Genomic DNA, 14,397 nt, shown 5'->3' with positions numbered 1-14,397 from the left:
TGCTGGTGACCAGTGCCCAGCCAGGTGTAGTCCCATTCACTACAACACTTTGCACTCAGCCCTTCATCCAGTTCTTCACCCAAATGCACTATGAACCCACTCACCCCACAGCTGGACACCTTGTCCAGAAGGATGCTGTGAGGGACAGTATCAGAAACCTTACTAAAATCCAGAAAAACTACATCCACAGCCTTCATCCGCTAGGTGGGTGACTTTATCATAGAAAGACATCAAATCAGTTAATCAGAACTTTACCTCTGTGAACCCATTGCCTGATTATTGCCTTGTTCTTTAAATGCCTTACAGTAGTATGCAGTACAATCGTCATTTTTTCCAGGAACTGAAGCTAAACTAAGATGTCTGTGGGTTCCTATAGTAGTTTGACTTAATTTGAAAAGTCAGGAGACGGGTGTACTTCTTCGTAATTATTTAGTTTTAAAGCAGTTCCTAAATCAGTGTAAGTGGGTAAATATTTAATTTTGTTGTTTATTTTTAATAAATGTTTTAGTATAAAGCAAAAACCTTTCAAAAATACTTGATTGTTTATTTTTAATAAATGTTTTAGTATAAAGCAAAAACCTTTCAATCAAGGTTATTAAAATATAAATTTGAATTTAAATTTTAATAAATCATTTTCCTTTCCTTTTCCCTTTCCCTTTTCTTTTTTTTCCCTTTCCCTTTCCTTTTTTCTTTTTTCCCTTTTCCTTGTCTTTCCCTTTCCTTTCCCTCCACCTCACCTCACCTCTCTTTTTATTTTTTTCTTACATCTTCAGTATTATTGCTGCTGTGTTATTTCCTCATCCTTCTGGTGAGTGTAACGAAATGAAAGGGAGAAGCTCCTCCTATGGAAAGCCTAATAGTTACTGTGGTTGAAAGTAGGAAGCAGAACAGAGAATGAAGTTACATCTCCATGCCTGTTGCTTGTTAGGAGGGAGATGGTTGCTAATAGTTTTACCTTTCCATTTTTCACATTTGCTCTAAGTCAGGCTGTGAGCCTTCCCAGAGTTTCTCCTTTTAGACCAAGAGGTTTTAGGTATGTTAGTCATTCTGCAGCCTCATTAGTGTATGTGTGACATCCCTCAGGATACCGGAAAAGTTGGTACATTGCTTTTCTGAGCACAGCTGCAGCACACATCAGAAAGATAGTTTGGTATCAGCTATGAAAGTTTTGGCTTTTTTGAATTGAAAGGATGTCTGGAAAATATTTTAAGTATGTATCAGTCCAACCAGAATATGTCATAGTACCTAGGTGGCCTGCCTATCTGCTCTTCAGTCACTGCTGCAGGAAGTGATACTTGCACTTACTTGCAGAAACTCTGATTGAGACCTTTGGCTATTGAAGTGGCCATATAGCAACAGGGTTTGGGTTATTTTTCCCCATTACACTGCAGAGCCAAAATATTCAGTGTGCAGAAAAGCTCATGAGATACATAAAGTCAAAAGAATTGTAGGCTCTCACAGTAATGTTTGTTCCTCTTCAGAGCTCAAATTTTGCTGTCTCACTTTTCCTCATCTCTGGAGTTCTCCAAACTTAAGATCTTAGCTCCAGTCTCAGCCTGAGAGAAGAAAGGCCTTTCAAATGTCAGACATAAGCACAATAACTGTTTTCCTAACTTGCCTCTTTCAGATTCTCATACATTTCTGGCATCATAAGAGAGAAGGGAAAAAAAAAAAAAAAAAAAGAGCAAAGATGACAAAAAGTGTTCCTTTTGCCACCTTGAAGTCTTAGAATAACTTACTTTGTTGAGGTTGTAAATAGAATGTCAAAAATTAGTACTTTCGTAACACTTTGCTTCAAGGCAAGTGTGGCTAAACTTAGATTGCTCTGCTATTCCAGGGAGTCTGTGTATACTGTTGATTATGATAGTCAAGGTAGTGCCACCATGCTTCCAACTAAGCAAATGATTTAACCACCTTCTAAATATGGTTTAAACCTAAGAATAGTGACAATAATAAAGACCTTTAGTCTAGCATGCCATGGCACAGCGAATTGGATCATGTTAGGCTTTGCTGCCTAATGCAATGTAACATAGATAAAATAAATCAAATGGGTGACACTCTATTAGACTTGAAACATGATAGCTCTTGTAAAACAACTGATGTGAGAATATGTCAGTGCAGTAGACTTCTGATATTTATTGAAGTCTTGCATCTTTGATACCCAGCAAATGCAAATGTTAAGGGCTATGAAACAAGTGACTACAAATACAGCAATATGCTTATTACTGACAAATCTGCTGCCTGAAACAGAATTCAGCTGAACTTTATGTTTTCTTTGTGTGCTCAATTCATTTTTTAATTTCTGAAAGTGCTTCCTAGAGAATGTCAGCTTGAACTTCAAAGCATACTGCTGTGAATGCTTTCGTAATTACTGTGGTAATTAGACTAAGAATTTTAGTTACTATAATTCAGTAGTGCCTACCAAAGAGCATTTCAAGTTTTAGTGAGCTAGGATTTAATAACACATATTCAAAGAATATATATCAAAAAAACCACATTTTTAGTGTTTCCAACATTGTAATAAAAAGTTATGTATATTGGGGTCTTTTTTAAGGAAGGTTTTAGTTTGTGTTTCTTTCTTGTATTTCTTTCAACTGTTTGTTCATTTCAAATGCTTAAAACAATTCAATGTGTGATTTGTTACTTGAGCCTTTAAAAAGTTGATCTGCTAATTATCTTCTGGTAAATAAGCATGGGGTTGCTTTAAGTGTTGTAACCAATTACGAAGCCTATGAAGTCATGCCTATTCGCTTCATGTAAAGCTGTGTTCTTTTTGTTTCTGATTTGTGTGCTTTATGAAGGCAGAATGCTCAATTCTAACTCAATATGCAGTTTAAATAAGTTTTTTATTTGATCATGTTGATGGCATTGTGAATTGAATTTTTCAAAAATACTGCAAAAACCTGGTTCAGCAGCAAGGGTTGCTCTATTATTTTTTTAATATCTGAAACAAGAGGGGAAATGCTTTTATTTATTAAAATAACGTGGCCTTCCCAAATATGGTCTTTGTTTTATAAAAACATAATGCGTTTTCTTAAAGCATGCAAATAAATTGTTAAATTAATTAAAAATTGAAAGTAGCTTTTTAAGAAATCTGCCTTCCAGATCAGATTTTTATGTGTGTTCTCAACAGCAGAATAACAAGCTGTGATGGACAATCTTGCATTTATGAAGGGGTGTGCCCTCATTAGTTTATGGATTTTTTCTCCATTAATTTTAATTATGTAGGAAGTTTCCAGCATCTGATAGGATAGAATAAAGGACATTTGGGTACGATGTCTGTAATTTTGTTTTTGTAATGTTTGGATTTCTCTAAAATTCAGCCTCTGTACAAGTTTAAGAGTTTTTCACACTTGTTCTTTAGATTATCAGAATGCTTCTCTAAAGCATCTTCCTCAATATCTGACATGTATTCATAATTTGAAATTAGCGTTGCAGCTAATATTTAGAGGAAAGAAGTCAACATTAAATGTCTTTGGATTTTGTTGTAGATGTTACAAGATAAAACCAAGAACCCAAAACTAGAACAAAAATACAATTAACTTTCTTTCTCTGTGTAGCCCACTGTTTGTGAACGGGAGCTCTGTGTATTTGCTTTCCAAACATTAGGAGTGATGAACGAAGCTGCTGATGAAATTGCAACTGGGGCTCAGGTAGAATTATCTAATGCTTATTATATGTCTGATTTTCTGTAGTACACTCAGTCTTCTCAGTCTCTTTTAGTACTTATTTTGACTTGTATTCCCCATACGAGTGCTGTTGGGTAAGTATTATTTATTAGTCCACTGTTTTATGCATGGCATTTTCAAATAGTACTAATGAGGTGTTTCCATTGTTTTGCTTCCATGTAATTAGAGTAACCCTGTTTTCTTGGGGTTTTGTATTCAATTAGGTCACCTGGGTTGTTAATAAAGGCAGCCATTGTCATTTGGAGATAATTCCCATTTATTTTCACCTAATGAGCCATTACTACTCTTGCAATTAATAAGCTACTTCCTGTTAATGGAGTTGGGATGCAGCTATCCACTGAGCATCTGTTGTTTTGATCATTAGATAACAGTGGAAGGTCCTTACTGAGGTTGCTACATAGTTCTTTTTCTTCAAGTATTACGAATTTAATAGAAACTTGCTTTCTGACTGCAAGTTGGCTTTGATGTAGTTATAGCCATATCATCATTTTGTTTAAAAAAGTATTTTAAACTAGTTTCCAAATCTCATTTAACCTTAGATTACAGTAAATTCAAAAGTTAAAAGATGTTTAAGATCTTTTTAAGATCTTAAAAGTTTATATATGTTACAGAAAAGTGCATTCCTCTGATTTCCTAGTCATATGTCACCATGCATTTGTGTGGTAAACAACATGTGCTTTTTTGGAAGAGCAAACGTTTGGTTCAGTTACCTTTAATGAGCACTAGTGAGTCTAGACACTGGAAATAAACTATTCAGGTATCAGCTTGAATATTGCCTCTGGGCATATCTTCAAAGGAAGATACTTGCAGCAGTGCACATCAGCTTCTTCACCTGAGAATATGACTGTGGGATCTGAACATCAGCTCTTCATCTGGTGTCTGAACTGTTGGATAGACTGTTAGAAGACTGTAACATCTAGGATACCAAACATTGGGATACCTCCGTAACCTTGTAGGAAATTGAGAGAGGTGTACTGATGAAGCCCTTTCTTTTCCTCAACCTGCAGTACTTTTAGACCTCAGCTGTGGGATACCTGGGTTTGCCCCAACCCGGGTGCAGGAGCTTACACTTTGTCCTTGTTGAACTTCCTGAGGTTCACATGGGCCCACTTCTTGAGCTTGTCCAGGTCCCTCTGGCTGGCATCCCATCCCTCAGGTGTGTCAGCCACACTAGTCACTTTTGTGTCACCTGTGAACTTGCTGAGGGTACGTTTGGTCCCACTGTGTGTGTCGTTTATGAAGGCAGTAAAAAGTACTGGTTCCTTTGACATCACGTCACCAATCTCTATCTGGACATTGAGCCATTAACCAATCCCCTCTTCGTGCCTTAAGGTCCATCCACTTGAGAAGTGTGGGAAGAGTTTGACAGTGAAGACTGAGGCAAAAATGTTGAATACCTCAGCTTTCTCCTCATCCTTTGTTACCAGTTTTGTTCATCAGGGAGCTGTGTTTTCTTTGACCTTCCTCTTCTGGTTGACAGACCTGTAAAAGTCCTTTGTGTTATTCTTTAGGTCCCTTGCTAAGTTCATCTCCAGCTGTGCCTTGGCCTTCCTGATCCCATCCCCATACAACCGGGCACCATCCTCACACTCTTCCCAGGATACCTGCTTCCACTGCCTGTGTATTTTTTTCCTGCCCTTTAGTTTGACCAGCAGGTCTTCACTCCACCATGCTGGTCTCTTCCTTTGCTTTCCTGTCCTGATTTCTTACACCTGGGGATCAAGAGCTCTTAGAATCATAGAATAACCATTGGAAGGGATCTTAAGATCATCTAGTTCCAACCCCTGCCATGGGCAGGAACTCCTCACACTAGACTGGGTTGCCCAAGGCTCTGTCCAACCTGGCCTTGAATGCTGCCAGGGATGGAGCATTTGCCACTTCTTTGGGCAATCTGTTCCAGTGTTTCACTACCCCCACAGTAAAGAATGTAGTGAAGGAGCCTAAATATAGATCCCTATTATTAGAAATCACATCCTGGGTTTTTTTTCTACTGTGCTTAGCACAGGAATTTCCTAAGGCATACACCACTACTTTATCACTCACAATTTTCTGATAGTTCTTCCTTAACAGTAAGTGGTTGTACTTCCTAAAATTTTCGAGCCTGAACTTGCCTTATTTTAGTCATATAGTCAAAATGCCTGAGAATTAAATGTCTTGATTTGTTGATAGTTCAGACTCCTCGTAATCTCTCTGGAAGAGATTGATGTCATAAGAGGGAATTGTCATCAGCAAGTGTCATCTTGTCCTCCTTGAAAATGTTTTAGTCCTTACTTACATACTTCAGTGCCTACTGTTAAGGAAGGGAGTTCAGGCCCAGCTATAAGGGTATGCACTATATTCATAGCACTTCCTGTTGATAAAGGACCTCATATACAAGTTTGTATTGTAAAGTCTGTATTAGACTTACCTCCCAGTTTAGGTTGCTCTGTGTTCCATCAGTTCAAAACCACGATCTCAGGGGAAATCATGGCGCATTTTCCCCTATACAGAGTAATATGCAGATATTGTGGTGAGAGACAGTATAGGAGTCAACAGTTGGTTTAAAGGAGGGCTTTGGCATGGTGTTCCAGGACTTGTGCCAATTTTAAGTCAAAATTCCATCATGCAAATCATAAAGCAGGACAACTTCAAGTAATTGTATTAAGAGATATGTGGACTCAAACAACTGTTCCCCAGCCATGTTTTGTAACAGGAGGCTGAGAAGTGTTTCTGAGAAGCAGGGCGTATGAACTCAGGCTCAATTTCATGGTAATACATTTACACAGTTGCAGGCCTGTTGCCTGACCTGGCTATGTATGCAGATTCCTGGTCTCCTTTGCAAATGCTAATGCAGATGCCCTATTTTGAAACATTCATCACACAGATATTATAAACTGGAAAGTAATCAGAGCACCATGGAGGAAAGGATCATTATTTAAATAACTTCATTTTTTAGTATATGTGAGATACTGAATAACTGGAACTAAGAGAATATTTTTAAACTGATGGAGAGAATTGTCCATTCATGCTAAAGGAGCGGAGGAGAATGGCAACAGCATGACGCACCACAGCACAGTTGCTTTTCCCTTTTATCATGATTATTATTTTCATTCTGCTTCTCTAAAGAGCCATCTTTTTTTTTTTTTTTCTTCAAAATAATCAGATATAATGGCAGGTATGTAAAAACCTCTAGAACAGCCTGAGCTGTGAGATATGATCCATGTGGAGTTGTGCAAGGAACCAGGGATGCTTACTAAGTACAACTCATCTCAGCTTTTTCTTTCTTGCATGGAAAAGTCTGTTTTCACATAGGAATGTTTTCAGAAGGCACAGAAAAAAAAAAAGAGGGGAACAAGCTAATTTGCAGCTACATTTTTATGTAGCATCTGAATTTCACTGTAAGCTGGATTTAGGTTTCAGAGCTGCCAGAAAGCTGCATTCTTTTTGGTTTGTGGTTACTGTATTCTATTTTGAACCTCTGAATTACAAATTTTGGAACAATTGTATATGTGCCTGTGTGCACACATATGAATACATGCTTGTGTACACGTTACATGTATGATCTTATGGTGAAATCTTGAAATCATAGATATACCATGTTGTAATTTTGTATTATAGGATGGAAGGAAGATCTCCCAGTGTGAGCCCTGCAAACGACTATTAAATCACTGCACTGTTCTGTCTTAAGCAGAAGCAATGTTTACAAGTCTCTCTGTGATTACAGTCTTAAGGAGAACAGCAGGCAGTGGTACAGGTTTCACAAACCTTTCTTCATTCATGAGCAACTTTTTTCACTGGCATCTCCTGTACAGAGATGTACAGATCCAGCATGACTTCATTCCCCTAGAACATGAACTTAATCCAGGAATTAGCACATATGCACAAGAGAAAGCAGGACTGCAAGCAATGAATTTGACATGATAAAACATTTAGGACCAGGTACTGCTCCTATTTATGCACCTGGAATAATACAGGTGACAGGAACCCTAAGCCTGTTGAGGTCAATGAAAAAATTTTGGTCCTAAACTATGTCCTGTTGGTAACAGTTTGGGTAATATAGGTAACAGTGAAATATGGTATTGGTAGAATATGTTAAAAAGGCAGGCTGGAAGATAAAATATGAAAGAACATCTATTGAATATTTTTTTTATATGTAGGTGGTTGATCTGTTAGTATCCATGTGTCGTTCTGCGTTAGAGTCACCTAGAAAAGTTGTCATTTTTGAGCCATATCCTTCTGTAGTTGATCCTAATGATCCTCAGATGCTGGCCTTTAACCCCAGGGTAAGTAGTTACTTTTCACTATGTCATAGCTTGGTTTTAGTCATGCATGAGATTTCAAAGCAAAGCCTTTTTCTAGGAGAAGTCTTCTTTACTATAAGAGATTCAGTTCCAGAACACAGCATAAGCATGTGACTATTTTCAGAATTTCATAGCTTTTTTAATCATCTCTGAGAAGGTATTTGAGTATAAACCGTAAGTTGCTTTCAAAGTTACGTCAAAACTAAGACATTCTTTTAGGGTAAAAGTTCTAGACGCAGAATTTTATATTCTTTATGTCTTTCAGTGTACACATTGAATGCAAAGAGAAAGATGGACTTTGGGAGGTATAGACCATGTAAACTAGGGGAGTTCCAGTCCATCTCTTTATTCTTAAAGTGGTTATTTCTGTCATCTCATTTTCTCCTTGCAAACAATTATGTCATTAAATGTAATTTGATCAAATGTTGACATAATCGTCAAGTTTTATACAAGCATCTGTTTTGAAGCAAAGAACTGTGCTTGCACTGTGTGCTTCTCAGGCTGCAAATGCTGCCTCTCAGGGCAGCTCTCAAGAAAGTATGGACCATTACATCTCACTTGAGCCATTACGCCCAAGGGTGTAAATGAGAACTTCGGATGTCCTGCATTGGGATGCATTTCACTTTTTCTGAGCAAGGGCCAGTTAGCAGTGGTTGTTCCTCAGGAAGGAGTGTTTCCTGCAGCATGTGAGAAGGAGAACTTGCTTGGAAGGGGACTGATAAGGAGACAGCTGGTCTGGTAGCTGGGCAAGGTGGGAGTTTGAAGCAAATGAAGGAATATGCACAAGAGTCACACCAGAAAAGGAATGGCGAGAGCCCCTGAGCTGGCAGGGCCCAAACTGCCTCCTAGCTTCTTGCTAGCACAGGCGAGGTGAAAGCCCATGGGAGGAAGTTGGCAAGACCCAAGGATGGGGAACAGGGAAGCGTGTGTTGGAATTTCCAGTGAAATTCAATCATGAAAAACAATCATGACAATAATTGGAGGGGGTAGAATTTTCCTGGACTATGAATGAAAGAGTCTGTAAGGTGTAAGGAAGCTAGTTTTTAGAAGAGTTTGAAAGGATTGGTTTGCTGACCAGTCCTTTCATCCTAGCTTTGGTTTTATACACAGTCAAAAGAATTTGGGTTTTTCTAGAGCCAAAGACTAACATTCTTTTAATTTGTTTGCTATTTTATGCTACATCAGAAAAAGAATTATGACCGAGTCATGAAAGCATTGGATAGCATCACTTCAATTAGAGAGATGACACAGGTGAGTTTTTTAACCTAACTTAATATCTATTTCTAGAACTAAGAAGATGTTTATATTACCTGTGTTGAGTGGGGAAGTCAATACTATAATCTCTTTCCTATAAGGTTGTAATAATATTAAAATAAGTTTTGAAAATGACAGATGCAGAGTATCCATAATGGCAGTCAAATAAAAGTGATGAAGTAGAACTAAGATCTTTTGAAGTTTAAACAGAAGATAATAACAGCAAAATGGGACATGTAACGAGATAATCACTAATTGCTGGAAATACCAAAGACAAACTTTTCCAAAGCAAAAGAAATTGATTTTGTGATAGTGTTCTGAAGGATAGCTTTATTTCTAGTATAGCAAAATTCTTGATCAGCTAAGTATTGCTAGGGACTTGGAAAGTTAGGTCTTGTGGGACTGTTGCCACATGATTTCTCAGTATTCACAGTGGGACAGATAGCCCTACTTATGTTTATTGTTACACTTCCCTTCCCCAAACAGCCCAGCTGTTTTTGACTGATTATTGAAATCTCTCCCATGTACCTTTTGCAACTAGTGTATAACTGTAACATCACAATTTATAAATCTGACTTTATACATATTTGTGAGGTACTTTAGGATTCTGGAATGAAGAATCATAGAATATTAAATTTCACATACTTCTGTTACTTAATGTAACATCTTGTAAAAATTTAAAAAGCCATTATCTCTGTTACCTAATATAATATCTGGTAAAAATAAAAATTACCACTATTTTGCTTTCTTTAAAATAATTATTGGACTTTGATTATATGCTGATACAGTATCTTACCAGTTTATACCATGAAGCAGTTAAAAAAAATGGAGTGGGTTATCTTGGAGTATTTTTAAAGACTTTCTGTGAAGTTCCAGTCCAATTTCTTAATCCAAGAACCAAACATAAATAGATGTCTTCTACTGTTCTCCCTGAGACCACCAATATTTGCTATAAAATAGTCATTTTGATGCTAATTATATGCTTATTATGTTACTCTAGGGAAAATAATTGCTATATTAATTCTTGTTGTTGTCAAAACACATTTTTAACTGTACAACACTAAATATCAGTAAAACTGTGAACTGAGCCTAATAATGAATCCCATGTATTCATTTTAATAGATGAAATCTTGGGCAATCTAACATACAGAATTTAAGCTTATAATTTCAACTACAAATAAAGAACATAATAACTCTTTTCCAGGCACCTTACTTGGAAATAAAGAAGCAGATGGATAAACAAGACCCGCTTGCACATCCTCTTCTACAATGGTATAAAATTGACCCACATGAGATGATAATTATTAAAGTACCAAGTGTAATGAATAATCACTTCACCAGTGTGATTTGGTATAAGCTCACTGTAAAAATTAATGTCAGGGTTGACATTTGCAACTGCAGGTGTTTCTGAACTGTTTCTGGACATCATCTGGGCCCTTTGAAAACACTGGAAAGACTCCAGCTTGTTTGTAAGGCCTTTGAACTCATTTTCTAGTCAAGATTTGGTCTACTTCCATCTCACAGGCTCAAAGGGCTGCAGCTGGGTGCTTTGTGGTGTCCATTCATAATACGTTTTTAAGAAGAAAAGTTCTGTTTGGTTACCATGTCTAATAATACATCTAACTGTTTCTTTTAGGGTTATTTCTAGTAATAGATCACATATTGTGAAGCTACCAGTGAATAGGGTAAGTGTCGGTGGGTTCTTTATTATTTTCTCATTTCTCATGGCTCCTATTAGCATTTTAGGTGGGAGTCTTCTAGCCAAATGTAGGTGTCTACATTCAAACTAATCACATGGACTCCATTAATAGACAAGAGAGAGAAATAGGCAGTTTCCCATGAAAACTTAGAGAATCATGTTATGAATATCTGAAAAAGGTCAAAGGAATAAAGTTCATAAAAGCCTATTTGAGGTGAGTAGCTCAGATACAAGTGTCTACCTTCTAGTCATCTGAGATTGGGTGAGAATAACTTCACTATTTGTTTTGTTACCACGCAGAATATTAGATATAGTATTGTACAGAAAGGAGTGTACACAAGCACAGTGTACCGGGATATGACACATATAAGTACATCTCAAAAAGAGGTTTTGAATTTTAGAGGGATGGTGCTGCTATTCATTTCTGAGTGTGTGCCTCTGATCCTCTGATTAAGGGCATAGTAATCTGCAACCTTTTAGATCTGAACCTTAGTTCAAAGACAGCTTTGATCAGAACACTGTGATGCAATTGTTCAATTAATTATCTTACTAGAGCCATATTAGGCTGAAGTCTGTTTCATTATCTTCCATAGTTTTCATAAACTGAAAAACATTTTTACTGTTTGATTTTAGGTTAAAACTATGATAGTAAGAGCAATTTTAACCTGGTTCATGTACTTACCGAGATGCAGTCATGCATTGTCCAGAATAGCATGGTATCTTAAGAACTTCCATTATGTAAATATAATGCATTTGTGTTAATCAACTTCTTTTCACTTGTGCACTGTTATGTTTTACAGCAACTAAAGTTTATGCACACTCCCCATCAGTTCCTACTTCTCAGCAGTCCACCAGCCAAAGAATCCAATTTCCGAGCTGCTAAAAATCTCTATGGAAGTACCTTTGCGTTTCAGTAAGTGCATCTATTCATACTAATCCAGGGTTATCAAAATACCATACTATTTTTTAATTATTGCCATTTAAGGTTTACATCTGTGAATCTATTGTTTTAAAGGATTATTGATTTCATTTTGCATTTTATGCTGTGGATTTTAATGTTTTATTTTTTATTTTTTCAGTGGTTCACACATTGAAAACTGGCATTCCATCCTGAGGAACGGCTTAGTTGTTGCTTCCAATACAAGGCTGCAGGTAAATAGTAAACTAAATAGACTTTAGCTAACCTGTATGCTGGATTAGATACCAGATTAGGCACATTTCAGGGGGTGTGGTTCTGGTAGTCATATATGTGGAAATAAAGGATGATTTGATTACCTTCTTCTTTCCTGGAAAAGGTACTTCCTGCTGCAATTAAAGGGAAATAATGTGGCTGCTAAAATGGCTAGAAAATCCCATTGCTAGAATCAATGCTTCAGTTTTACACTGCAGAGCAGCACCCCCAGCAGGCTTAGCTCTTTACTGCTTAAAAGCTGGGTTTGAATTAAAGTTTAGAGCTACCTATACTGTCTCCATGTTGTAGGATCGAAAAGCATACTAGATTTACACGACCTGGGTTTACATCATCTTCTCTTCTCCTCTGGTTTCTTTGGAAAAGGAAATAAGAGTGTACTGGCCAGGAGGGAGCTATAGCAGTCTTCAGTGTGTTTTCTCAGACTGAATCTTCAGGAGACCATTGTTGAAGAGCAAAGCAGACAATACCAGAGGGACTGGGGAGCTGTAACTAAGTGTATTGTAGCATCATGCCTTTGACAGCTCTTCCCTAGAGCTGAGCCCTTGGTACCTTGGAGGAGGATCCCAGGGTGCTGAATAAGGGCTGGGGCACACAAGACGCTGAAAAAAAGAGAAATTGAAATCTCTGCTATTTCTCTTAGTGGTTTGGGTGTTTTTATTAGTATCCTTGGATGGTACTAAAGCAAGCAGGATCTACATACAAAAATTCATCAAACCACTTTGTTTATGCTTGGGTCTTTTTTTGTTGATGGTTGAAATGCTGGGAATAATAAAGCCCAATTTTATGTAAGTGATCATTTTTAGATCTCTCACACACCTAAGGCATATCCTGAACCCAGTTCGTATTTACCCCAGTACCGAACAGTCAGGAAGTTACCAAGAGTCCTGTACATTTTAGTACCTAGAGGAGTGAAAGCATGTATGTGCGTTCCTATGAGAGCTCTGGTACTTTGCAGCAACAATGTAAATACCATTCGGTCAGAGGAAGGAAGTAAGAGTAAGCGTGACTCTGAAGCCCAGTGGTCATAACAGCTATCAGACAAGAAAATGACTGCAGGGCTAATAAGAGTGTTCACTTTTGTTGCTCAGCCCAAGCTTCATGACATGGAACAGTGATGTTGGTGAAGAAGAGTCTTTCCTTTCCTCTATTCTTTTCAGACAGCTAGTAGTTTTATTGCTAAAGCAGAGTCCTGCAGTGATGGTATCTATATGTCTGAACTGACTCAGGCAAAGTTTGATTGAACCCATTCCTACAGTTCTCAGGCTGAACTAGTGACTAAATTTTTCTGTAACATCTGACCAGTGTCATCACTATCTTTTAAATTCTTACAAAAGCAGCTGTTGCTGCTGTTAATTCACAGAGGCTGTCTTAGGCTGTGCTTCCTGCCAAGGTTTTGATGTGACACATATGTTGAGCTTGCTCATCCTTGTTAATGCTGAGGTGTACCTGCCCATGTACAGAAGCACCTTCTGTAGACATTCTCCCTGGTAATTATACATTTAAAATCAGAAAATGCAATTTTAGATATAAATCTGATGTTTGGGTATTTGGATATGGTGCCCAAAACATACAGTATTTTGGCTGTGTATTGGCAGTGTGTTTTCTTTAGCATTTTCTCTGAACACTGTTTATTACCAGGAAATAAATTAGTGCAGTGGGGCAGATGCTTATCTACATTACGTCTTGTTCCTATCATTATTATTTTGTCCAGATAACCAAATTAATGTTAAACAATCACTTTTCTTTTTTCCAGCTCCATGGTGCAATGTTTGGAAGTGGAATCTACCTTAGTCCATTGTCAAGCATATCATTTGGTTACTCAGGTGATACTTACAAATCACTCTAAAGCTGGAGAAATATAGGGGGATATTTTAGTCTACTGCTTTTCTTACCCAGCTTCACTGTTTACAACACTGTATTGAATTTTATCTCTGTAGGCTGCAAATTAACTTATTTAAAAAAGAGAAAATCTAAATTCCCTTATTAAATACTGTCCTAATTTTCCAGGGTGCTGGGTATCTTGAAACTGTTTTTGAAGAGTAGCTAATACTGGATGCTGTGTGTAATGGAACAGGTCTTGATTATGCAGTGGGAATCCAGCTTTTTGCATTTTGTTTTTTGTCAGTATCTGCCTAAGTCCATCTAACATGGAAAACAGCTATTCATCAATAGATGTGTTCAGCTGTGTATATTTAAGACTGTTCCCAAGTACCACCACGTCAAGATTACAAAGAAAGTACAGAACAGCGTGCTTACTTTAGCATGAGAATGGGATGGATCATA

The 14,397-nt window shown here is 37.4% G+C and overlaps 1 protein-coding gene across 3 annotated transcripts in view; it reads left to right on the top strand.

Moving 5' to 3' along the window:
* PARP8 (poly(ADP-ribose) polymerase family member 8) overlaps nucleotides 1-14,397 on the top strand; it is a 118,294-nt gene that overhangs the window by 93,456 nt on the left and 10,441 nt on the right. For 2 of the 3 annotated variants that reach the window (XM_065661531.1, XM_065661529.1), the window contains exons 15-22: nucleotides 3,561-3,653; nucleotides 7,826-7,951; nucleotides 9,155-9,220; nucleotides 10,428-10,495; nucleotides 10,860-10,908; nucleotides 11,723-11,835; nucleotides 12,002-12,074; nucleotides 13,868-13,937. In XM_065661531.1, coding sequence (XP_065517603.1) covers nucleotides 3,561-3,653; nucleotides 7,826-7,951; nucleotides 9,155-9,220; nucleotides 10,428-10,495; nucleotides 10,860-10,908; nucleotides 11,723-11,835; nucleotides 12,002-12,074; nucleotides 13,868-13,937 — 658 coding nt within the window. The remainder of the gene's footprint in view (nucleotides 1-3,560; nucleotides 3,654-7,825; nucleotides 7,952-9,154; nucleotides 9,221-10,427; nucleotides 10,496-10,859; nucleotides 10,909-11,722; nucleotides 11,836-12,001; nucleotides 12,075-13,867; nucleotides 13,938-14,397) is intronic. The other variant, XM_065661530.1, reaches the window with a different exon arrangement.

The sequence above is a fragment of the Lathamus discolor genome, chromosome Z (genome assembly GCF_037157495.1).
Source record: "Lathamus discolor isolate bLatDis1 chromosome Z, bLatDis1.hap1, whole genome shotgun sequence".
NCBI lineage: Eukaryota > Metazoa > Chordata > Aves > Psittaciformes > Psittacidae > Lathamus > Lathamus discolor.
Note: the sequence above shows the minus strand (reverse complement) of the source record. Positions and strands in the feature narration are given on the sequence as shown.